At 35.2% G+C, this 27784-nt stretch overlaps 1 protein-coding gene across 3 annotated transcripts in view; it reads left to right on the plus strand.

The window, feature by feature from the left end:
- LOC149787277 (uncharacterized) overlaps positions 1–27784 on the plus strand; it is a 137129-nt gene that overhangs the window by 32745 nt on the left and 76600 nt on the right. For all 3 annotated transcript variants that reach the window (XM_089977802.1, XM_089977801.1, XM_089977803.1), the window contains exons 8-13: positions 966–1094; positions 4651–4826; positions 12995–13099; positions 15101–15321; positions 19559–19631; positions 24510–24692. In XM_089977802.1, the coding sequence (XP_089833928.1) occupies positions 966–1094; positions 4651–4826; positions 12995–13099; positions 15101–15321; positions 19559–19631; positions 24510–24692 (887 nt within the window). The remainder of the gene's footprint in view (positions 1–965; positions 1095–4650; positions 4827–12994; positions 13100–15100; positions 15322–19558; positions 19632–24509; positions 24693–27784) is intronic.

The raw sequence follows: 27784 nt of genomic DNA on the forward strand, positions 1-27784 counted from the left end.
TTGAATGATGTCTAGAACCATGGTCATGTTTTAAGAGTACAGTTTCACCTATTGAATGATGTCTAGAATGATGGTTGTGTTTTAAGAGTACAGTTTCACCTATTGAATGGTGTCTAGAACCATGGTTGTGTTTTAAGAGTACAGTTTCACCTATTGAATGATGTCTAGAACCATGGTCATGTTTTAAGAGTACAGTTTCACCTATTGAATGATGTCTAGAATGATGGTTGTGTTTTAAGAGTACAGTTTCACCTATTGAATGATGTCTAGAACCATGGTTGTGTTTTAAGAGTACAGTTTCACCTATTGAATGATGTCTAGAACCATGGTTGTGTTTTAAGAGTACAGTTTCACCTATTGAATGATGTCTAGAACCACGGTTGTGTTTTAAGAGTACATTTTCACCTATTGACTGGTGTCTACAACCATGGTTGTGTTTTAAGAGTACAGTTTCACCTATTGAATGATGTCTAGAACCATGGTTGTGTTTTAAGAGTACAGTTTCACCTATTGAATGGTGTCTAGAACCATGGTCATGTTTTAAGAGTACAGTTTCATCTATTGAATGGTGTCTAGAACCATGGTTGTGTTTTAAGAGTACAGTTTCAGCTATTGAATGGTGTCTAGAACCATGGTCATGTTTTAAGAGTACAGTTTCACCTATTGAATGATGTCTAGAACCATGGTTGTGTTTTAAGAGAGGTAGTGGTAAACTGTAAAACTGTGCTGACTGTTTTGAGGGGAAACTGTAGTTTTATGTTTTAATTACTTTTATGTTTATGTACTACACACATTTTTATATTTTATATACAAACACATTTATGTACTTACATTTTTTTAATTTTAAATATGAACACATTTAAGTACATACATTTTTATATTTTATGTACGAACACATTTATATACCTCATACTGTACTTTTTTTTATAGCTGCCTTATTGGTGTGATTTTATCATATTTTACAGGGCAGTTCTAGATGAGCCAGTGTACGCCCTGAAGACAACATTAGACATGGATGTTTTCCACACTTTCAGTGGCAAGCAGGTCCACCTGTGGAAGCTGCAGCATCTCTATCACCTCCATACTTCAGTCGGGTCAGTCATCTGGAATGAGCCTTAACTGTTATTTTCATCATTCTTTCCATTTGTCTTTCATCACTTCTCAAATGAAGTTCCTTATATATTTACTTCATTTTTTTCTATTGTAGTGTGTCAGTGGTTAGCAGGCTAGATTTGTGATAGTAACAGCATGGTTTGAATCCTTTCAGTATTTGACTTGTTTTTTTTTTTTACTTGGTGTGTTTGGGAAAGCACTTTAGTGGCATCAGCACTAAATACTGTTAACACATTAACCCCTGGAGCTTTTTGTCATTGTTGCCTAAAAATCGAGTAGGAAACACATTTTGAAAGCTATTTCTGAATAGACTCGAAAACACCAAATCTCTGGTCATCTTTCAATAACATAGTGCCTAGTGGTGTTAGAAACATCAATTTTTGTTGGCTATTTGACTCGCACATGAGCAAAAGGGTAAAAGTTGGACTTCTCTTTTTTTTTTTTTTTTTTTTTTTTTTGCTAAACAGAGCCATTATTTTTGTATGGAGACAACTCTTTATTCCAAATGCCCATCTTATCCTACTTTTTGCAAAGGCTCATCTGTCTGTTTGCAGTTCATACTGGTTTGCCTTAGATCTGAGACCAAAAAGTCTAAAATCTGGACACAAAATCAGATTCCGACCACAGGCAGATTTTGGGTAGAAGAAAGTCGGGTCCAAAAAATGAGGTTTTTCTATCTGTATTTTGTAATGCAACTAGATTTTCCAGATTATTTGGTATTATTGTAGAGCTACATCTGTCTACCTTTCTAGAATACCACCCACTTTAGTGTATCATGCATGACCGTGACGCTACAGAGCTCGGCAGCAGGCTACTACCTCCTGCCCCGTAAAGTTGTCGCTAGGGGTTAATGTGTTAAACACATTTTTTTCATGAGTTTCAAATTTCATGGCTTGGGTAATAATATATATTCCTAGGTACCTAAATTTGTGGATCTGTCTTTAAAGAAAACAAAGATGGATATGTCACTGTATAACTTTACTAGTATACCAACATTTATCTTCCTGTGCAAGCAAACAGTTGACTTTTGTTCCACACATGTTTGAGCTAACACATTTAATACCACTACTGTAATTTTAAGTAATTAGGTTTTTAAAGCCTGCTATCAAAAAAGAAAGTTTTCGACAGTTTAGGAATTAGGTGCTTGAACAAAGTCAATGACTGTAAACCTGGCAAGCTTGCCAACATCGCTGCATGGGAATTTTTACTGGGTGATCTTGACCTTATGGTAAAAAATTGAATCGTAAAGTCTGGGTGAATGGCAGTATTATTTATGCACATACTGTGATGACTTGTGTAGAATATACAACTTCATGAGTGTTATTCAACACAGGTGATTGATCAGTTAATAAACTGGAGGACATGTAGCTGTACATTCAGGTCAGGTTAAAACATGGACATGTATCTACATTCAGGTCAGGTTAAAACATGGACATGTAGCTGTACATTCAGGTCAGGTTAAAACATGGACATGTAGCTGTACATTCAGGTCAGGTTAAAACATGGACATGTAGCTGTACATTCAGGTCAGGTTAAAACATGGACATGTAGCTGTACATTCAGGTCAGGTTAAAACATCCACCCATAAGCCAGTTCATGCAAAGTGGCTTATCAGCATAAATGACAAAGTAGCATTTCAAGAGACCTGACTGAAATGGGCTTTGAGATAACAGGACTAATCTGTAGATTGTTCAGTCGGCAGCTGGTTGTGCAGACATATGTTAATGGGACTATTTTGCTTTGGGAAATAAAGAAGGACAGATATAGTGAGTAAATCTGCTTTTATTGCTATACTGTACATTAGGCAGAGTTGTTACAATCTTAATTGAGTTTTCATATTCATTAAATTTTACATTCAAATTAAATTGTAATCAGTCAGTCAGTTTCAGTGTCCTTCCTCATGTATGTATTTATTATAATGATATTTCACATTTTCAACACTATAGATAGCTGTAGTATTAAAAACAAAGAAACTGAAGATGCTTTTCCATTGCTTATGATGAGGGAGTGGGTTAATGTCGACTTGGTTGATAGTTCATTGTGACTTTAAACTCATGGTCTGGCTCAGCCATGAAAACTCTGAAACTTGGGACACTATGAATTTAAAGTGTTTCACAGTAACCTACTTATGCTGCTGTGCTGTACAATGCCAAACCCAACTAAAACATTGTTTTTCTACATTATTTTATGAAATCCATTTTATTAGTTATAGTTAAATCTATTGCAATTGTTATAATGAAATACAGTGTATTAGTTATAATGAAATCCATTGCAATATTTATAATAAAACACACTGTATTTGTTATAATGCAGTTCAGTGTATTAATTATGATGAAATACAGTGTATTAGTTATAATGAAATCCATTTTATTATTTATAATAAAACACACTGTATTTGTTATAATGTAGTTCAGTGTATTAGTTATGACGAAATCCAGTGTATTAGTTATAATGAAATCACGTGTATTAGTTATAATGAAAACCATTGCATTAATTATATTGAAATCCAGTGTATTAGCTATAATAAAATCCCATATATTAGTTATAATGAAAACCATTTCATTAGCTATATTGAAATCCAGTGTACTAGTTATAATGAAATCCCATGTATTAGTTATAATGAAATCCTGTGTATTACTTATAATGAAATCCAATGTATTAGTTATAATGAAAACCATTGTATTACTTACAATGAAACACCCTGTATTTGTTATAATGCAATCCAGTGTATTAGTTATAATGAAATTCCATGTATTAGATATAATGAAAACCATTGCATTAGTTATATTGAAATCCAGTGTATTAGTTAATAATGAAATCCAGTGTATTAGTTATAATGAAATCCAGTGTATTACTTATAATGAAACACCCTGTATTTGTTATAATGCAATCCAGTGTATTAGTTATAATGAAATTCCATGTATTAGATATAATGAAAACCATTGCATTAATTGTAATGAAATCCACTGTATTAGTTATAAGTTAAGAAGCACTGGAAGTATCAGTGTGTGTATGTGTGTGTGGTTTTGATTTTTAACCTTGCTTTAACAATTTTTTCATGACGTTGCTATGATGTCTGCAGTGTGGCAGTTTACATTGATGTGTAGCACTGGGGCATCATACTGCAGATATATAGCATCATGTCCCACCCTGTCACATTATCCTGACAGCTGGCCAACCAGTCCTAACACCAACCTCTTAATGCTGAGCACCAGGTGCGGCAGCTGCTAGTATCATTTGTATGTCTTAGATATGACTTGATAGGGGTTCAAACCCATGACCTCCCACATCTGATGCAGATACTTTAAATATTTGGACTTTTATATGATTCACTACTGTTCAAGGTATGAGTCAGTCTAGCATATTCTTCAGGGACTAAATTTTGACAAGAATTAATTAGCTAAAAATAACTCTCTTACAGGTATAGTTTTTGTTTCATCGTAGAATCTTGTGATAGATTCATTTTAGGAATAAATATTTTTTATATTTTTTGTCATGATTCTTCACTGTATGTTAATAAGTATTGCTTTCCTACAGTCATCGAGTGGTGAAAATCAAACATACAACCCACCCCAATTACTCCATGAGGACAGTGCTTGTGAGCCGTGATGCCAGTGTCAGAATAATAACTCCATCTACTGGTGACATCATCACCACATTGTTGCTTGACCCTGCCAGGGTGCTATTGGATGTAGCTTATTCCATTGAGGAAGGTAAATAATTAATGAAATAAATTATTGGGTGTAATAATGAATTTAGATACTTTGTTGGAGAGCCCCTTAAATTCGACAAAAAGTAAATGTATTCAGGCTAATACAAGGAATAATATTTAAGAACATTTACAAACCCTGTACATTGGCCCATTAATATTTAGCCTCACTGTGTAGCAAGATTTTTCATATAACATTTCCCTGCTCAGTCACCTATAAAATCACAATGGATTCTTGTATTACCACACACTTTCAGTTCTAAAGAGCCACACCCATGAGCTTCAGCTTCCATTTCGATATGATGATGTTCAGAAGATAATCAGTCTGATGCACATCAGTTGCCGAGTTTTCCAGCTTCTGCCTCCAGAGTTGTCTGCCCCTGCTCTCAAAAGCAGGCTATGACCCTTTGCCTTTGGCATTAGTTGATCTTTTAGTCAAATGAGACCAGCCTTTATTCAAGCAACTACCACATAATGATTGAATCAAATCAATGATTCATTCCACAGACATAAGTGTTAATAGCCTTTCCCTTTTTTACTGATGATGTTGTTGTTGTTGTAGTGTTTAACGCCATTTTTCAGTACAAGATAGGCTATACATGACGGCCAGTATTAATGTCGGTGGAAGAACCCGGGAAAACCCCAGAAATAAACACCGACCCACGAGAAGCTACTGGCAAGCTTTCTCACATACCAACATAGGCCGAACCCACAACTCAAACCCACGCAGACAGAGGTGAGATGGCAGTGATCCGTAACAGTGAGTGCTTTAGACCACTCGGCCACTCGGGGCCCCTTTTACTAATGAAACTTAACAATGTGTAACATGGCATACAACATGACACAGTCACCTTCCTGTCAACTCCATGCCCCAGCTTTTGACAGATTTGGCAGGACTGGGATGGCCATACGTTTCTCCATCTGTATAAACTGGAGGTTCATTTTTGACACAAATCTGCTTGGAACTGTAATAGTGATAAAGGGCCCAGGTTCAGCATGGTTTTCATGACTTTTTATCAACACTTTTAACAGAGCATTAACACTTTTTGATGAGAATAACAGTGATATGCTTTGGATCTAGTTTCTTGTTTTCTTTGTGTGCTAGCAGAATTGCTCAGCACTCACTTACACACTGCCATAGTTGTGTTTACTAATCAACACTCACTTACTCACTGTCACAGTTGTATTTACTAATCAACACTCACTTATACACTGCAATAGTTGTATTTACTAATCAACACTCACACACTGCGATAGTTGTATTTACTAATCAACACTCACTTATACACTGCAATAGTTGTCTTTACTAATCAACACTCACTTACACACTGCGATAGTTGTATTTACTAATCAACACTCACTTACACACTGCCATAGTTGTTTTTACTAATCAACACTCACTTACACACTGCCATTGTTGTATTTACTAATCAACACTCACTTACACACTGCCATAGTTGTTTTTACTAATCAACACTCACTTACACACTGCCATTGTTGTATTTACCTATCAACACACACTTTCACACTGTCCTAGTTATTTTTACTAATCAACACTCACTTATACACTGTCATAGTTGTGTCTATTAATCAACACTCACTTACACACTGCCATAGTTGTTTTTACTAATCAACACTCACTTAAACAGTCATAGTTGTGTCTACTAATCAACACTCATTTATATGCTGTCATAGTTGTGTTTACTAATCAACACTCACTTATACACTGCCATAGTTGTGTTTACTAATCAACATTTACTTATACACTGCCAGAGTTGTGTTTATTAATCAACACTCACTTATACACTGCCATAATTGTTTTTACTAATCAACACTCACTTATACACTGCCATAGTTGTGTTTACTAATCAACATTTACTTATACACTGCCAGAGTTGTGTTTATTAATCAACACTCACTTATACACTGCCATAATTGTTTTTACTAATCAACACTCACTTATACACTGTCATAGTTGTGTCTACTAATCAACACTCATTTATACACTGCCAGAGTTGTGTTTACTAATCAACACTCACTTATACACTACCATAGTTTTTTCCACTAATCAAAAATCACTTATACACTGCCATTATTGTCTACTAATCAGCACTCATTTACTGCCATAGTTGTGTTTACTAATCAACACTCACTTATATGCTGCCATAGTTGTGTTTATGAATCAAAACTCACTTATACACTGTCATACTTGTGTGTACCATTGAACACTTACTTGTAAATTGCCATTATTGTCTACTAATCACTTATACATTGCTGTAGTTGTGTCGGCTAATCAATGTTCACTTTTACATTGCCATAGTTGTATTTACTAACCATAAATTGGATGAAACAGATGCATCTCTTTCCACATCTGCTAATATTGCAACAGGATACCCATGATGCCATAAAACCTAGATCTCTTCTCTCATTTCCTAGGAGAGATCAGAAAAGCAGGATAGCAAGAAAAATATTTTGGAGACATTGACCATTAATGTCCCAGATTTCCTCCTCATCATCCCTCAGCAGAAATGATGCCTTGCATGTGCTATCATATTCTATGATGCCATGCATGTGCTGTCATATTCTGCAGTCACCTGTTTCACTTGTACTGAGACTGCTTCTCCCCAAATGTATCTTGAAATCATCTTGGTGGTCTAACATTCTTTCAGAGAATAATTTTTTGATCCATGAATCTCTTCGCTTCCTTGGTCTCTTCAGGATGACAAGTGATTCATAAAAACTGGAATTATGATTTGCAATAGACAAGTCTGAAAGGCAAGATCAGCACTTCCTGCCTTCCTTCCAAAAAAAAGGTCTGACCTTTTTAGGATTGCTCATTTCACATTTATTTGCAGGAGATGTGTGCCATGGTGCATGCCTTTCAATCATGGCAGTAGAATCTGTCCAGAAAAGGCATTCTCAGTCTGCCTGACAGTCGGCAGTCCACATTTACATTAAAAGGAAAAAAGGGAAACAAGTCCTGATGGACTTCTGACATCTGGTTTGGGATTGTCTCAGATGGTATCATCATTGACAAATCCACCTCTATGTCTGCCACATCACGGGAGTGTTGAGTACCCCAAAAAAGTAACCATCTCAATGGAATCAGCCAATTCATGCCTAATGTTCCAATGACTTCTTGGTTTTAAGTTGAATTTTGTGCCTGATGGGGTCACCCTCAGGTAGACATTTTTACAACAAAGTGAAATATCAGGCTTTCTTTTATAACACCCTAAATTTGTTTAACTGATGTTTAAACTGCTATTTTGTGAGTGGTCTTCTCTTTTTCACTTCTTTCAGTTATAATTATAATTTTCTCCAGCATTAAAATTTGTCTCTTTTTAGTTGGAGGTACTTCCATTGTTATTAAGGTACTAGATGTTAAAATTATTAGTGCTGAGTTGTAATACCAACTGTAAATATGGTTTTGACTTGGATCTGGGAAAATATGAAAAATCTATACATGTACATTGCATAGAAGACAAAGATCTTATTCACCCCTAGGCAGTATGGATCAAGACAAAACAATATACGCGACCACTACCTTAATTTTGACACTACAGTGGCAATTCATGACATGCACATTATCCTGGTTTACAGACTGTACCATTTGTCACTATCTACAAAGTGGTAGCCAGAGTACTTTTTTGTGTGTGTTCTTTTCATATTTGTTTTGATCAGAGCAATATTTACTATTAAAAATGATATGTAAAGGTCAGTGGCATCTGTGTCTGTTCTCGTGATACGATCGTTCATAGGAATACTGGGTCCTACTTGTACATATTGGTGGTAGCTACAATAATGTCTGGGAACCAGGCTAAGTGCTGCAATAATGTACATGTACTTTAGTCTGGTTTGCAACAGAAAATATAAAAAACTATAAGCGTACCTACACAATTTTGGATATTGGTAGCCAGTCCTTTTTTTTTTTTTTACAAAATGGTATAAGCGATCATTATTACAGGGATTACATAAAGGTCAGTGGAGTTTATCCATTTTTTGTGCAATGCAGTCATTCAGAGCAGTGTCAAAATGTATATTTTGCCAAGACATTGTGGTCACTGGTCGCATTCAGCAGGTGGTCGCTCACAACAGGGCGTTTATATAATAAAATCAATCTATGCTTTATGATTGTGGTCGGAAATGACATGTGGTCGCTCATAGCAGAGGTCATTCATAACAGGTTTTACTGTACTCACATCAACACCTTCAGAGCATCAATACCACAAGTTGCTACTTTCCTTCTTTGCCTGTTCAGTTGGTAGAAGCTAGCTCCCCTCCCCATCAACAGTTTCTTTTTGATAAGTGAAAGCTAACTCCCCTCCCCATCAACGGTTTCTTTTTGTTAAGTGGAATCTAACTTCCTTCACCATCAAGAGCTACTGTTCCAACTTGAGACATGTTCTGGCAATACAGAATGTGGGACATAAACAAACAATCCCCATTCTGTTTTGGTTGACCCAGACTATCTGCAGTTCTGTCAAAACAGTTCATGTTCTCTCTGGTTCCAGCTTTTTTGCCATGAGCAGGCTACTGTTCATGGGCAGTGAGTAGTTGCTTTATCAGAGAATTTTTTTATAAACATCTTTTGCAGCTACAGCTTGAAAGGTGAAATTCTTTCTCAAGCTTGCTAAGATTTTTGCCAACAATGGAGACTGGATAGTTTTTGATTAAATTAGCAGATTTTCCCCAACTTCAATAACGAATGCATTGAAGACCTCAGCAAAGGCCTTGGAGTAAGAAATACTTTTTCCATTTAATTCAAGGAAAATACCAGTGCTTTTGCTTTCCATTTAATTTAAGGAAAGTATTACCAGTGTATTTACTTTCCATTTAAATCAAGGAAAGTATTGCCAGTGTTTTTCCCTTCCACATAATTCAGGGAAAGTACTACCAGAGTTTTTACTTTCAGTGTAATTTAAGGAAAGTATTGCCAGTGTTTCCACATAATATATATAGTTTTTTAATATACTGAGAAAGGGGTGGAGAAGGTGCAATCATCTCTGAAGTTTCCTTACACCTTCCCCTTGCAGGAGCCAATCACTTTGTTGACCATGATTATCTGGTTTTACATAAGTCTGGTTTAAAATCTTAAATGTTTATGTCTATGTAATTGTATCAAAATTCTGTAATTGCATGCCTGTCTGTTCTAGTACTTAATATAATTTACAAATATATAATTTCAGTATTTATTCTTGTCATGACTCTAAGTCTTAAACTATGTAATAAAAAGTTTTGAAAACAAGTTCAGTAAAATTAACAAGCAATTTATTTCTCTACGTTACAAAGTGAAAATTTAAGAGATACTTACAGTATTGTTAATTAAATCTGAAATGTCCCATCACAGATCCAAAAGTATAGAATGTTCCAAATAAATTCCTATAGTCTTGAATGTCCAGATGTAACAACAGTCTTGAATATCCTGATATACCAATAGTTTTGAATGTCATGATGTACCTAACAATAGGAATGAATTACTAGTTTACCAAGTGTCGTATATATATATATATATATATATCCACTTAACCTACTATGCAGTAGAATGTTCTGGAAAACTTATCATAAAATTCCACTAACTGACAAACAAGGTTAGGCCTTGAACTCAAATTTTAATAAATGTTTTGTTTAACAACTTATTATCATGACAAAAATCAGGTAACTTTCTAACCAGAAGCTAGACACGAGTACCCAAAAATCTTGTAGTTTGGATGCAGAGTAACTTAATTTTATTTATTCTAATTTGTTTTATTTTCTATAATTACTCAAACGCAGTGTCCAAAATCTTTTTCAAAAATAACTTATATTTCATAATTTGCTTATATTTTGCCGGATCAGTATTCCAAACTGCTCTTAACCATAATCTCTCATTTTCTTCCCATTCATTTTCCTTCCTGTTTTACCAACAGGTGTCACTTCATTGGCAACTATGGTACATTTTTGTGGATAAATTGTGCAATAAAATCTGTTCATTGCATATTTATACTGACGTGGTGGTGGTGGGCATTGATAATATCTAAAAACTTACCCAAAGCAGGATATTCATGTAGATCATATGGCATTGACATCATATGGCATATAGACCATATGGAATGTAGATTATACTCAATGTAGGTCATATGACATGTTGATCATACGGCATGTATGCAGATCATATAACATGTTGATAATATGGCATGTATGCAGATCATATAGCATGTATGCAGATCATGTAGCATGTTGATCATATGGCTTGTAGATCATATAGCTTATAAATCAAATGGCATGTAGATCATATGGTGTGTTTATTATATGGTATGTTGATCATATGGCATGTAAATCATATGGCATGTACATCATATGGCATGTTGATAATTTGTCCTGGAAATCATATGTCATGGATCATATCATCATGTTGTTTACGCTGTAGAGATGTAGACATAGCATCACTGTTGACTAACGACTTAAGGATTCCTACCAGAAGCTCTTTAGGTAGAGCACTGAGCAATACCAAGGCTTCAGATTTTAATCTCAAATCTTGATTTTGCCTCCATGAATTTTACATTGTTTGGTATTATATGTACAGTAACATCCCAAGGTCAGAAAACTGAACCTGTTTCACTCTCTTCTGACTCACACCTACAGTACTGGGGCATGTTTTCTTTGAATGATGTATCGATCCCGGATCTCACAGCTTCAGTATTGGGGCATGTTTTGTTTGAATGGTGTATCAACCCTTATCTCACAGCTACAGTATTGGGGCATGTTTTCTTTGAATGATGTATTGATCCCTGATCTCACAGCTACAGTATTGGGGCATGTTTTATTTGAATGGTGTATCAACCCTTATCTCACAGCTTCAGTATTGGGGGATGTTTTCTTTGAATGATGTAACAGTCCCTGATCTGACAGCTACAGTATTGGGGCATGTTTTATTTGAATGATGTCTCAACCCTTATCTCACAGCTACAGTATTGGGGAATGTTTTATTTGACTGAGATATCAATCCCTGATCTCACACCTACAGTATTGAGGCACATTTTATTTGAATGATTTATCAACCCTTATCTCACAGCTACAGTATTGGGGGATGCTTTATTTGAATGATGTATCAATCCCTGATCTCACAGCTACAGTATTGGGTATGCCTTATTTGAATGGTGTATCAATACCTGATCTCACAGCTACAGTATTGGGGAATGTTTTATTTGAATGATGTATCAATCCCTGATCTCACAGCTACAGAATTGGGGGGATGTTTTATTTGAATAATGTATCTATCCTGATCTCACAGCTACAGTTGTTGTTGTTGTTGTGGGGTTTAACGCCATTTTTTAGCACACGATAGGCTATACATGGCAGCCAGTATTAATGATGGAGGAAGAACCCTGGAAAACCCAGGAAAGAACCACCAACCCACGAGAAGTTACTGGCAAGCTTTCTCACATACCAACATTGGCTGAATCCAAGACTTGAACCCATGCAGACAGAGATGAGATGGCAGTGATCCGTAACGGAGAGCGCTTTAGACCACTCTGCCACTCAGGGCCCCCTCACAGCTACATTATGTGGGGATGTTTTATTTGATTGATGTATCAATCCCAGATCTCACAGCTACAGTATTGGGGAATGTTTTATTTGAATAATATATCAATCCCTGATCTCACAGTGACAGTATTGTGGGATGTTTTCTTTTAATGATGTATCAATCCCTGATCTCACAGTTACAGTATTGAGGCACATTTTATTTGAATGTTGCATCAACCCTTATCTCTCAGCTATAGTATTGGGGCATGTTTTGTTTGAATAATGTATGTATCCTGATCTCACAGTTACAGTATTGGTGGATGTTTTCTTTGAATGATGTATCTATCCCTGATCTCACACCTGTGGTATTGGGGCACATTTTATTTGAATGATGTATCAACCCTTATCTCACAGCTACAATATTGGGTGATGTTTTATTTGAATGATGTATCAGTCCCTGATCTGACAGCTACATTATTGGGGGATGTTTTACTTGAATGATGTATCAATCCCTGATCTTACAGTTACACTATTGGGGGATGTTTTATTTGAATGATGTATCAATCCCTTATCTCACAGTTACAGTATTGGGGGATGTTTTATTTGAATGATGTGTCTGTTTCTGAATTGAAATTGATCACAATCCTATTACTGTTTCTTGTTTTTCAGAGACCATGTTTACATTGATGGGGAATGGTGACATCCTGAAGATCAAGACAAACACCAACCCCTGTCAGGTGGTTATGGAGTGGCCCTGTAAGGACCGTGTGGAAGGTAGATGGTTCATTATGCTTGAATTTCAGTAAACATTGGAACTCAAATCCAGCTCAGAGTACCAGGTTTAAATGTTGCATTAAGCAATATAGACCCAGATCTTCCATTACATACTGCACCAGTGTATCAGGGTGTATAATGTTTGTCCTACATGGACCCAGATCTTCCATTACATACTGCACCAGCATATCATGGTCTATGATGTCTGTTCTGCATGGACCCAGACCTTGCATTACATACAGCACCAGCATATCAGGGTCTGTGATATTTATTCTACATGCAACTAGATCTTCCATTACATGCTGCACCATTTATTCAGTGTTTATGATGTTTGTTCTACATGGGAACCTTGCTATAATGCAGTAGTTGGGATCAATAACTGCTGGCTGTGTTATGTACCATTTTCATAACGTATTAATCTAGTCAGTGAGCACTTAGTAATTCCAATGAATGATTTAAATAAATTATTCCTCACAACTATAAACTTTGATCATAGATTTCCAAAGGCTGATATGAAACAGGAAACTTGACCTGTGATTCAGTAGCTTAGGCCTGGAACCTAAATTTTGTAAACACCTTGTTTACCTCATATAATCATAACAAATTTCAGTCAGCAAAACATCATAACCCACAATCATGACCATGACAAAAATCAGGCACACAATATAAATTAAATGTACATAAGACTTTCAACCTGCTGTCTTTTGTCGACAATCAATGTGATCTTAATAATTTGTGATACTGAAATGAATTACACATCAAGGTACATATTTCTTTGTGTATTTGATAAGTGGAGTCTGTAGTCTTCAACCTGTGCAAATTTTATGAATTTTCAATTACACATGCAACTATTATTTTATGAATTTTCAATTACTCATGCAACTATTATTTTATGAATTTTCAATTACTCGTGCAACTATTATTTTATGAATTTTCAATTACTCGTGCAACTATTATTTTATGAATTTTCAATTACTCATGCAACTATTATTTTATGAATTTTCAATTACTCATGCAACTATTATTTTATGAATTTTTAATTACTCATGCAACTATTATTTTATGAATTTTCAATTACTCGTGCAACTATTATTTTATGAATTTTCAATTACTCGTGCAACTATTATTTTGTGAATTTTCAATTACTCATGCAACTATTATTTTGTGAATTTTCAATTACTCGTGCAACTATTATTTTATGAATTTTCAATTACTCATGCAACTATTATTTTATGAATTTTCAATTACTCATGCAACTATTATTTTATGAATTTTCAATTACTCATGCAACTATTATTTTACGAATTTTCAATTACTCATGCAACTATTATTTTATGAAGTTTTAGTTACTCATGCAACTATTATTTTATGAATTTTCAATTACTCATGCAACTATTATTTTAAGACAAAGTACATGATGACCTTTACTTGGCGATGGATATTCAGCTGAGAGTAGTGGAGCAGAATGCTTGCCATTCTGTTAGTTTTTAAGTACTTTTAGATTGCTTAAACACTTATTTTAGTCAAATTTTATTAATTTTTCAAAAGGTTAAACACACAAACATTTCACAAGTAATAATCTTCAAAATAATGAGAACTTATTATGTAGGCCTACAAATACCAGTGCATAACATGCTGGAAGGTCAGGATCTTTGCTCTTTATGGTTGATCAAGTGGTATATATGGAAAATTGTGATATTTTAGAAAGTTCAGTTAATTCTTACTTGATGGAATGAAAGAGGCACACAGTGTGTGATGTTTTTCAGCTCAATTAATCCATGATACTGTCAAATGTACCTGGGGCCAAATGACACCCCAAATCCAAATTACTAATACTGGACATGTTTCAGAAGCCTAAAATTGTTTGGCTGAAACTTGAATCTGTTTTGTTAAGATGTAGCAACTGTAATGGATGAAATTATGCAGATATGTAGGCTTACTATTTTGCATAGCAAAATTGTCTTGTTCCTGACACTGAGGGTCAAATCTTCCTTATTTCAGAGACCTGTAGCTACTTGTTGGTGTATGAGTATGTAGTGGAGATTAGCCTGAAGACAGATGGCTGGAGTAATCTGAAACGTGGGATGGCAACCAAAAGCATTAAGCCGGGTGATGGGGCTGTTCCGACTAACTGCAACCGCACACTACTCTTTGGTGGCAGGAAAGATGGCCATATTTGTGTCTTCAACTGGGACACAGGGGAGGTGGATTTCAAGATGGATGTAAGTTTGAAGTGTATAGTAGGGCCATAGTAGACAGAAGAGGTAAGGCTTCATCAAGCAGAAATGTCCCCTCCAAAGCTAAATGTTGCTATTTGGAAACTGTTTGGGTATGTAGGATAGTCGAGGTAATGTGATGATTTAGGTTTTTCTGTATTGTTGGTGTTTTTCTGTTAATGCATAGGTTTTTGAATATGATAATTTCAACGATTAGAATTTCACTAAATTGTGTGATACTGCAAACTTTCTCAAACAATGTTGAAGATTTCCTCAAGTTTGAATATCTCAGCTCTATTTTGAGAATAAAATGGATTCCACGCATGATATACTAAAGTAAAAAAGCCATTTTGGATTCTTCTCATTTTATCTACAACTGACAAGATATTGACATTGCCTGAGATATTGCAAGTAAGATAAAAATGTCAAATCTCAAAAAGAGGAGAAATTATGAGAATTTTACTGAAACTGGGGACAGGTCTAAAAATAACATTGCTTAGATTGATCTGGTCGTGTGGTATTGATATTAGGCTTGGTATAAATTATTCATGGTTAGATTTATCTGGCTGGTTTATTGGTATGGGGCTTTGTTGTGTGGTGTTATGTGGCTTTGTATAAAATACCCATGGTTAGATTAATCTGGTTGTGTGGTGTTATGTGGCTTTGTATAAAATACCCATGGTTAGATTGATCTGGATGGTTTTGATATGTGGCATGGTTTAAAATGTTCAAGGTCAGATTGATTCAGTTTGTGTCCTCATGTATGGCTTAGTATCAATTACTCAGGCCAAGAATTTAGACCTAAGCCAGGCTTGATATTCACATTTTTTTCAAAAGACCTCGACCAAGCATTTAGATCTCGACTAAGCTTGATAATCCCATTTTATTTAAAAGACCTAGGCCAAGCTTTGATTTTCACATTTTATTCAAAAGACTTAGGCCAAGCTTTGATTTTCACATTTTATTCAAAAGACTTAGGCCAAGCTTTGATTTTCACATTTTATTCAAAAGACCTAGGCCAAGCTTTGATTTTCACATTTTATTCAAAAGACTTAGGCCAAGCTTTGATTTTCACATTTTATTCAAAAGACCTAGGCCAAGCTTTGATTTTCACATTTTATTCAAAAGACTTAGGCCAAGCTTTGATTTTCACATTTTATTCAAAAGACCTAGGCCAAGCTTTGATTTTCACATTTTATTCAAAAGACCTGGGCCAAGCTTGACATTTGCATTTTATTAACAAGACCTAGGCCAAGCTTGATATTTTTTAAATTCAAAAGACATAAGCCAAGCTTAATTTTCACTTATTATTGAAAAGAACTTGGCCAAGCTTGATTTGTATTTTTTTTAATTCAAAAGACATAAGCCAAGCTGGATTTTAAAATTTTATTTAAAAGATCTAGGCCAAGCATTTAGACCTACGCCAGGCTTGATATTTGCATTTTATCAAAAAGACCTAGACCAAGTTTGATTTTCACTTTTATTAAAAAGGCCTACACCAAGCTTGATATTCACTTATACCGTAAAACATTTAACAGATTTGTTGCCTTTTGGGCATGCAGAATTGATATGTCTTGAACAAAGATTTCTTCAAGTAATACATCTTAGCAGAGGCATCCTTGTCTTCTGGACACATTTCTAGTCTAAAATTGAAATGGATCAGAATTATCTTGTGTTGTTTAATAGTTCTGTAGTAAAAAGGCAATCAACTATCAGTACATGGTATTCCAATGATGTGTGGACAAGTCAAGGACACTATCAGTAAATGGTATTCCAATGATGTGTGGACGAGTCAAGGAAGCTCTCAGTACATGGTATTCCAATGATGTGTGGACGAGTCAGGGATGCTATCAGTACATGGTATTCCAATGATGTGTGGACTAGTCAGGGACGCTATCAGTACATGGTATTCCAATGATGTGTGGAGGAGTCAAGGAAGCTATCAGTACATGGTATTCCAATGATGTGTAGACAAGTCAAGGACACTATCAGTAAATGGTATTCCAATGATGTGTGGATGAGCCAAGGAAGCTATCAGTACATGGTATTCCAATGATGTGTGGACGAGTCAAGGAAGCTATCAGTACATGGTATTCCAATGATGTGTGGACCAGTCAAGGACACTATCAGTAAATGGTATTCCAATGATGTGTGGAGGAGTCAAGGAAGCTATCTGTACATGGTATTCCAATGATGTGTGGACGAGTCAAGGAAGCTATCAGTACATGGTATTCCAATGATGTGTGGATGAGTCAGGGACAGTATCAGTACATGGTATTCCAATGATGTGTGGAGGAGTCAAGGAAGCTATCTGTACATGGTATTCCAATGATGTGTGGACTAGTCAAGGAAGCTATCAGTACATGGTGTTCCAACGATGTGTGGATGAGTCAGGGACACTATCAGTACATGGTATTCCAATGATGTGTGGAGGAGTCAAGGAAGCTATCAGTACATGGTATTCCAATGATGTGTGGACGAGTCAAGGAAGCTATCAGTACATAGTATTCCAATGATGTGTAGACGAGTCAAGGACACTATCAGTACATGGTATTCCAATGATGTGTGGATGAGTCAAGGAAGCTATCAGTACATGGTATTCCAATGATGTGTGGAGGAGTCAAGGAAGCTATTAGTACATAGTATTCCAATGATGTGTAGACGAGTCAAGGACACTATCAGTACATGGTATTCCAATGATGTGTGGAGGAGTCAAGGAAGCTATCAGTACATAGTATTCCAATGATGTGTGGATGAGTCAAGGAAGCTATCAGTACATAGTATTCCAATGATGTGTGGACGAGTCAAGGAAGCTGTCAGTACATGGTATTCCAATGATGTGTGGACGAGTCAAGGAAGCTATCAGTACATGGTATTCCAATGATGTGTGATGAGTCAGAGACACTATCAGTACATGGTATTCCAATGATGTATGGATGAGTCAGGGAAGCTATCAGTACATGGTGTTCCAGTGATATGTGGAGGAGTCAAGGACACTATCTGTACAAGGTGTTCCAATGTGTGAAGGAATCAAGGAAGCCTCATTAGGGAACATAATTATACTTCTTAATAGATGAATAAATGAATGAAAATAATTTAGACTGCATGATTTGTAGATAAATTTTACTAAGGCCTTATGAGATTTAAGTATTTTCCTCATCTTGGACTATTGCTCTTACATGATGGACTGTTGCTATAATATGATGGAATATTGCTCACATGCAATGGACTCTTTTTATATGATGGATTATTTCCTTTTCCCTTGGATGTGTCACCTAAGAAACATGGAATGAAGCCAGTGTTAGCTTTATTACAGTAATTTTTAAATAATCTTGATGGGGGGGGGGGGAGCCGAGTGGCCAAGTGGTCCAAAGCGCTCACTGTTCCAGATCACTGCCATCTCACCTCTGTCTGCATGAGTTTGAGTCTCAGGCTCGGGTAGCGTGGGTACATGGGAAAGCCTGCCAGTAGCTTCTCGTGGGTCGGTGGTTCTTCCCTGGGTTTTCCAGGGTTCTTCCTCCACCAGTTATACTGGCCGCCATGTATAGCCTATCTTGTGCTGAAAAATGGCGTTAAACCCTAGAACAACAACAACATAATCTTGATGATAATTGGCCACATTTAAAGACTGTTTTAATGTGGATATATGTAAATATACAGTATCTAGACTGTTGAGCAAGTGATATTTTTGTTTACCCTCATGTATATGCCTAGGATTATGGATTTAATGTCTAGTGCCCTCCTCTACTGTTTCGAGCAATAGTCACAAGACCTAACTCCCATGTTACACATATGAAGACTAACAAATATTGCTGTTGCTATTGAATGTAGTCATTATATTTATATGTGACCAGTTAAGCTATTGTGTTTAGTCATTATATTTATACTCGTCCAGCTTAGCTTAGACACAGCAAATATCCAGGCCTCATATCATAAGGAAAGAGTCAGCATTGCTATTGTGCCAATGAGTAAGGCATCTAATCTGTACAAACAGCCGTAATTGAATACAAGCACCAGCTGGGATGTGAACCATTGATGGACTGGTGTCCCATCAGAGAGTGATGATATTCTCAGTAGATTAACAGTATGGAAAACCACTGGAATAAGGTTTCCTAATACAAGCCATTAATTAAAAGTTAGGGAAGACTGAAGAGGAAAATGTTTCCTAAAAAAATTTACAATAGTCAGACTGCAAATATATGACAAAAGTATTTGAACTACTCTTATGTGTATTATTTTCCAGGCACATGGCAGCAAAGGGGTTGTCAGCATGATTGCAAACTCTAAGGTGGATCAGCTGATTTCTGCTGGGAAAGGTAAAATATAGTCAATCACAAGATGTGTAACACATATTTCACTTGGTATAGGATACCCTCATTGGTCTAAATATCCAAACCCTGAATTTTCATAATGTTTAGTAATTATACATCAAGTTCAAGAACCAATAACATACTGAATGTGCTCTCCATAGCTCAGCTGTTAGTGGTCTTTATGGTGGAGATAACTAGAGCACCTGAGGAAATCAATGAACTTGTATTAGCAAAGACACACCCTTGTACATGCTAGAAGTGTGAATTCAAACTAAGACCACAAAAATACAAAAATGAGCATTGCTGCATTGATATCAACATCATACCTGATATTGTACATTTTTAAATTAAAAATTGTATCTCACAAATCAATCAATCTTATTAGCCTTCCTTATTTTTTTTAAGTTTATGCAGGTAATCTGTCATGTATCTATCCATCCTGGAAGGTTCTAATTTGTACAGGAGTTAAAGACTGACTTTGCACCTCATTTTCTTAAGTTCTCAAATTAATGAGAGCTTGCAATCTTTTATTACTGTAAATCTGCATATAATACATACCATATGTCCATAAGGATCATACACAATTGTTTTATTGCAAACACTGTCCAGAACTTAAAAGAAGATTTCAAACCTGGGGGGTGGTGGTAAAGGGGGATGTTGAGAGTTCTGATTCATTTTGTTCCAATTCAGTTTGTGAGTGTTATAAAAAAACATTGGAACCTAGAAAATACGTAATGTAGACAATATGATAAGAGATTTTCATAAAGTTTCCTATATTTGTTTGCACTAAAAGAAAACAATAAAAACTGGATTACAAACATAAGTTACTAACCGTTGTCATTGTGCTATTATTCATGCCTCAGCTTGTAATGTTGTCAATTTCTTAAAAGTAAAATTAAGCATGGGCATCAAGTATTTTCAAAACAATGCATGTATGACAAATGCAGTATTATTAATTGAAAAAGTTCCCATTTTTACTATCTACCCATTAAATGCCCATATACCTTATTGCTTCAATGATATGTCCATTAAAGTCCCCAATTTTGGACTGTCTGGCAATAAACCTTATTGATTCAATTATATGCCCATTAAAGTCCCCAATTTCAGACTGTCTGACAAGATACCTTATTGATTCAATGATATGTCCATTAAAATCCCCAATTTCGGACTGTCTGACAATATACCTTATTGATTCAATGATATGTTCATTAAAGTCCCCAATGTTGGACTGTCTGACAGTATACCTTATTGATTAAATATGTCTGTTAAAGTCCCCAATTTCGGATTGTCTGACAATATACCTTTTTGATTCAATGATATGTCCATTAAAGTCCCCAATGTTGGACTGTATGACAATATACCTTATTGCTTCAATGATATGTCCATTAAAGTCCCCAATGTTGGACTGTATGACAATATACCTTATTGCTTCAATGATATGTCCATTAAAGTCCCCAATTTCGGACTGTCTGACAATATACCTTATTGATTCAATGACATGTCTGTGTTCAACAGTAGCCCACCACCCACATTGGAAAACTTATTGCAGACACGAAGTCTTCCAAAACAAGCCCATCTTCATGCCTGACCCAGGAGTGAACAAAAGTGTCTGTAGGCATTTGCAATATTATCTAAAAGAGTCTAACATTTTTATTCTATTTTTGTAGTCCTGCAGCATGAAAAACATTGCTTATTTTATGCTAGGTCTTGAATCACTGGATTTTCAAAGAGAAATAAATGTTGATAATTCTCGGGGGTGGAATACCAGAAATATTTTTTCACTGCTCCATGATTAGACATTAATAACATTATGAACGAGACATTTTAAGCTATTTTTAGATGCTGCATGGTTTTGTGGTAAGTATGGCCACCTTGCATGTGGACATACCAAGTTCAAATCCTACAATGTGCATACGTTTTTCTTCAGTTATTTTTTAATATGTTTTACCTTGAATTGGGGAAGTGAATTGTGTAACTACTGATATATTCTGTGCAAATATACACAGCAGAACATAAATGGTAAATCTGAATTTATCTTGGGCTACATTAAAAATCTGCTTCTTCAATCTGTTATTCATGTGGGTATGTCTGAGCATAAAATAAAAAGTAAATTTGCTTGCTCCAATGGATATATTCATTTCATGGGTGAAAAGCTTTGCCACTGATGAAAATACTGTTTTTCACCTACTTGATGAATGAAATATATCTATCAATTGCTCATTTCAAGCAAACATCTTCTCTTTATTCAATAAATTATTCAAAAAACAGCTATATGTATATTTCTTAAAGTGACATTTGGTTACTATGTTTAAATCAGTTACTCATAAAAATTCATTTCAAAATCAGCTCTCTAGAATTTTGAATATGAATACTCACTTGTCACACTGGAGTACTATGAAATTTTCCTATGGTCAAAAACATAATCACACTGAAATGCTCACTTTTCACACTGAAATGATAACTTATCATAGTGAAATTCTTATCACATGAAATACTCACTTATCACACTGAAATACTCACTTATCACACTAAAATACTCACTTATCACTCTGAAATACCCATCACACTGAAGTACTTATCACACTGAAATACTCACTTATCACACTAAAATACTCACTTATCACTCTGAAATACCATCACAATGAAATACTTATCACACTGAAATACTCACTTATCACACTAAAATCCTCACTTATCACTCTGAAATACCCATCACACTGAAATACTTATCACACTAAAATACTCACTTATCACATTGAAATTCTCACTTATCACATTGTTTTAGCACATAACATTAGCAACCCTTAAAACCTATGTCATCTGAAGTGATGCATTTTCAGAATTTTAAGACACCATAATGGATTTTCGCTTTGATTAAGGGTAAGTTGTTCTTTAAATCCTGTACTAATCAAACCTTTCAGGTAAACGATGGCATGTACCAAAGACAGATTATTGCTAATCAGTTATCTTTGTTTGGGCATTGCATGATGTGTAATTTCTTCAAACACCTCAGGCGATTATCAATGGAGGTGTTTGAAGTTATCAGCAGTGCTTGAGACATATTTTTAACAGTGATAATACTCTGTAAACCTGCTGACTTTGATGCACTATGCATTTTTGTACATGTACGAAAACTTTGTATACACATACATTAAATAAACTTACCTCAGATTGATAGTTCCCATAATGTAGGTTGCTTGATAAATATGTTAGACTGATCCTATACTGCCCTTTACCAGTTGATTGCTGACAAAAGTTTGGGATCCAGTTTAGAAATGCATTAAATTGTATATCAATTCTGGCAGTTGAATCATCTAAGCTTTATTCAAAGAATAGCCCTAAATTTCAATTCTTCGTATCTGAAATGCCCAAATTATAACCAAAATTGCCCAGTGTAATGACTTTGAGAATGCCTAGCTTTCATGGCTAACACGCCATTCTCTTTTGGTCAAAGAAGAATTGAACCAATTTTGGTGCATGTGGTCTGGTACCAAAACTAATTTTGGTGCATGTGGTCTGGTACCAAAACTAATTTTGGTGCATGTGGTCTGGTACCAAAACTAATTTTGGTGCATGTGGTCTGGTACCAAAACTTACATTAAATAAATCGCACAAATAATTGCATCACAATGCATACAAATTCAAATAGACTTGAACTGACACTACATTTCTGACCATGATTTGGGAGCTTGACAACATTTTTCTTTAAATAAAGTGATATGCTCTCTGATTGTTTTAGAATGAAGATGTTTAATCTAGAAGTAAAATAATTTGGTTTAAAGGAATGGCTTTGACTTCGCTAGTATTGACTGCAACTTAATAAATAGAGAAGTGCAGCACACCCATTTTTTTATGATTTTACTCAGAAATGACAGGGCCATATCCAAGATTGAGCCCATCTCCAGAATAGGCTGGATGCCTGGTATTATCATTCAAGAAATGCAAATAGGCCATACCCCTGGTTTATCATTCAAGAAATGCAAATAGGCCAGACCTCTGGTTTATCATTCAAGAAATGCAAATAGGACAGACCCCTGTTTTATCATCCAAGAAATGAAAATAGGCCATACCCCTGGTTTATCATCCAAGAAATGAAAAAAGGACATACCCCTGTTTTATCATTCAAGAAATGAAAATAGGCCATACCCCTGTTTTATCATTCAAGAAATGAAAATAGGTCATACCTCTCATCTGTAATTCAAGAAATGAAAATAAGATATACCCCTAGTTTATCATTCAAGAAATGAAAGAAGGCCATACTCCTGGTTTATCATTCAAGAAATGTAAATAGGCCAGACCCCTGCATTTATCATTCAAGAACTGAAAATGGGCTGGACCCTTGGTTTATCATTCAAGAATTGAAAATAGGATGGACCCCTGGTTAATCATTCAAGAAATGAAATCAGGTCAGACCCCTGGTTTATCATTTAAGAGATATGGCATCAATATATTAAATAAAATTGTATGGTGTACAAAATTCTTTGAATGTGGTCAGCCAGTGATAGGTGTAAATATATGATCAACTGTAAATCATTCTGTATTATTTATAAAAATTGTTTCCTTACAACAAGAAATGTTCCCAGTCAGCATCTTTGCAATGCCAATAGCTGGATGATTTCAGCATTAGTTTATTTTCATCACTTTGACAACCAAGTAAGATATGACATAAATTTGTGGAAATCCAAGAAATTAAATTCTGTATTCAATAGGTTTTAGTGAGTCATCCAAACAAACTTACCCAAACAAAAGTATGATATATGCATTATTTCCAAAAATGTAAAATATTCCCATATAGGATATTTGAAAATAGCTTGTGGCATGATATTGCCTGCATCAGACCAGTTGTAAGAAGCTGACTTTTGTAACAAAGAGAAATATTTTCAGACAACATCATCAAGGTGTGGAGGGTGTACCCATTTGCACAGGAGGCACTGGCCCCGCTGATGTCTTTTTACTGTGCCCACCTTCCCCAGCATATGACCATGATCAAAACCAATCTGTGTGTGGCTTTCCAGGACCACTCCACTGCCACCTTCAGTATCGTCATCTACAACCTCAAGGACAGAAGTATGTATTGATACCCAGCTGTAATATGTGTTAACATCATGTATAGATTTAATTTTCAAGAATTTTTTACACAGACCAATTATAGCCTACCATATATACTTGCCTATGAATTGAGTCCAACTTAAAACTGCATAGACCCAGATCTGCCATTGCATAATATGTTGACTGATCTGGGTCTATGCAGTTTGTTAGAAATAATCAGTAGAACAAACCCCATAGATACTGATAAGCCAGCACATTATGTGATGGCAGAACAGGGTCTATGTTATTTTCTGTAGGACAAGATTTAGAACCAAGTATGTGTGATATTTGTATTACATTTATTATCTATGATATGTAATGTAGTTAATCGGTTCTATTTATTTTACTTTTGATTTTAAGCAGATAGTATAGACTCTGATTTGATTACAGATCTGAATAGGTTTACAGTCAGGTGAGCGTTATACATGGATAACTATGGTAATTCCAGCATTATACTGGTATATGGATAACTATGGTAATTCCAGCATTATACATTGATAAATGTGGTAATTCCAGCATTATACATTGATAACCATGGTAATTCCAGCATTATACATGGATAACTATGGTAATTCCAGCATCAAGAATAGTTATTATAATGTCAGAGAATCCTAACTTTGTATAAACAAATCAAAATTGAATGAATTGTTATACTTTCTTGTTCTTAGTGCTGTAATAAAGTGATAGTAACAAAGAAAGGTGGAATAATGAGACTAGACTGTATTTTACATGATGGATATTTTGCCACAGTCATTAAGGGGTCTTCATTTGTTGCCTGGATATTGACAGATTCACTTCATGTGTCATAGGCGACTCGATGGCATCATAGTTTAATGCCTTACATACACCCCTTCCTCAATAACTTGCAACCAATGGGATCCAAAAACATAGAATGAGGCATAAACAAAGGGTCGAGTAGACCAACAGATTTGTTGATAGTTGGGCTTGGGGTGGGGCAGATTTGTTGAAACATGGCAGTTACACATATGGGAACATTATATCTGGATTTTGTAGACTGTGTTGCTTGTTGGCACATGGCAGTTACACATACTGGAAAACTACATCTGGATTTGATTTGGTGTGTGATTTTAACAAATAATTAAGTGGAACCTGTGCCCAGATGTTACTGTGATGGTAGGACTTTGCCTGGAAACAATTCAGGAGCACTTTGCTTGTATTGATAACAGCTTTAGATATTCATGTGTTAATTAGGTTGTTGTATCATGTCAAAAAAGCATTAAGTTCTTGACAGATGTGAAAATAAATCCAGCTTAGTAACTGAGTAAGCAGAATTCTTATAATTGCTATTATTGTTATTATTATTTTATTTCAATAGTGCACTTGTTGCCTATCTAATCTTGAGAAATGAGAAAAGCAATTTCATGCAGGTATATCTTGATGAAAGGTCGTTTAAGTTTGCTGGGCCGGTTAGTAAGTGGCTACCCCATGCCAACACCAAATGGTTTTGGTGAATTCTAACTTTTCAATAGGGAATGGACTCTGACCCTACACCGAACATAAATTTCCAAATATCAAAAATGGGGTGGCAAAGGTCAGAGGAAGTTTGGACTAGACATCACTCTGACAAAACTATGATATTTTAATACTTGACATTCACTCTGACAGATATTTGAATACTGGAAGAACTATGATATTTGAATACTGGAAGAACTATGATATTTGAATACTGGAAGAACTATGATATTTGAATACTGGAAGAAGTATGATATTTGAATACTGGAAGAACTATGATATTTGAATACTGGAAGAAGTATGATATTTGAATACTGGAAGAACTATGATATTTGAATACTGGAAGAACTATGATATTTGAATACTGGAAGAACTATGATATTTGAATACTGGAAGAACTATGATATTTGAATACTGGACAGCCACTCTGATATAACTTTGCTAAATGAAAATTCTAAATTTTGCAATCTTTAATTTATTGAATTTTCAAAGAAACAACTATGGGATCCCTAGATGGTATTGCATTATAAGTATGCTTGCAAGTTATCTCGGTGAACATTAATGAGGGTTGGAGTAAAGAAAGAGAATTCTCATAATTCAAACTAAGAAAGCAAAATATATATCCTTGTTTATCTATTCTTTTTATTATATATTTCTTTTTAATTGCATAAACCGCTCAATCCTGACAATAGTAGGATAAAATACCTCAGGAACTAAATGGAATTCCTACTATATAATTATTTTTGTTACAAATTTTATGTGTATTTAATCATGTTTTACCCAATTGTTTCATAGAATTGTGGAGAATTATTAGCTTCCATTACTTGACATGAGAATACAATCTTGTTGTACTTCTGTAGCCATAGCTGTCGTTACATTGTATTTGGATGAAATAAGTATACTTAACGGAAAGAGGCAGACTGAATTACAATGGACTATTTTGTGATTTTTTTATGCCATTCTTTCCAGTCTTTATTTTTGTACACTTTGCTTCTAATGAAAAGGTAATAAAAGATATATAGCAAATATCCTAATTATCCATAATAATTGGCAAGAAATGGTTTCTACATATGTATGAGAATTAAAAAATATGTAAAAATTATCACATTGCAGATCTCAAATCACACTGTTAATTTATTGTTAGTAAAAAAACCTGAAGATTTAAATAATGATATGCTGTTAGTTATCTTTAGTTTGATTAGAGAGAAATCCAGTTTGGTTGGATTAGAGGTAAATCCACAGTTTGGTTGGAACGGAGGTAAATCCATAGTTTGGTTGGATTAGAGGGAAATCCACAGTTTGGTTGGAATGGAGGTAAATCCATAGTTTGGTTGGATTAGAGGGAAATCCACAGTTTGGTTGGAATGGAGGTAAATCCATAGTTTGGTTGGATTAGAGGGAAATCCACAGTTTGGTTGGAATGGAGGTAAATCCATAGTTTGGTTGGATTAGAGGGAAATCCACAGTTTGATTGGAATGGAGGTAATTCATAGTTTGGTTGGATTAGAGGGAAATCCACAGTTTGGTTGGAACGGAGGTAAATCCATAGTTTGGTTGGATTAGAGGGAAATCCACAGTTTGGTTGGAATGGAGGTAAT

The sequence above is a fragment of the Sinohyriopsis cumingii genome, chromosome 12, assembly GCF_028554795.1.
Source record: "Sinohyriopsis cumingii isolate HCF-2022 chromosome 12, ASM2855479v2, whole genome shotgun sequence".
Lineage (NCBI taxonomy): Eukaryota > Metazoa > Mollusca > Bivalvia > Unionida > Unionidae > Sinohyriopsis > Sinohyriopsis cumingii.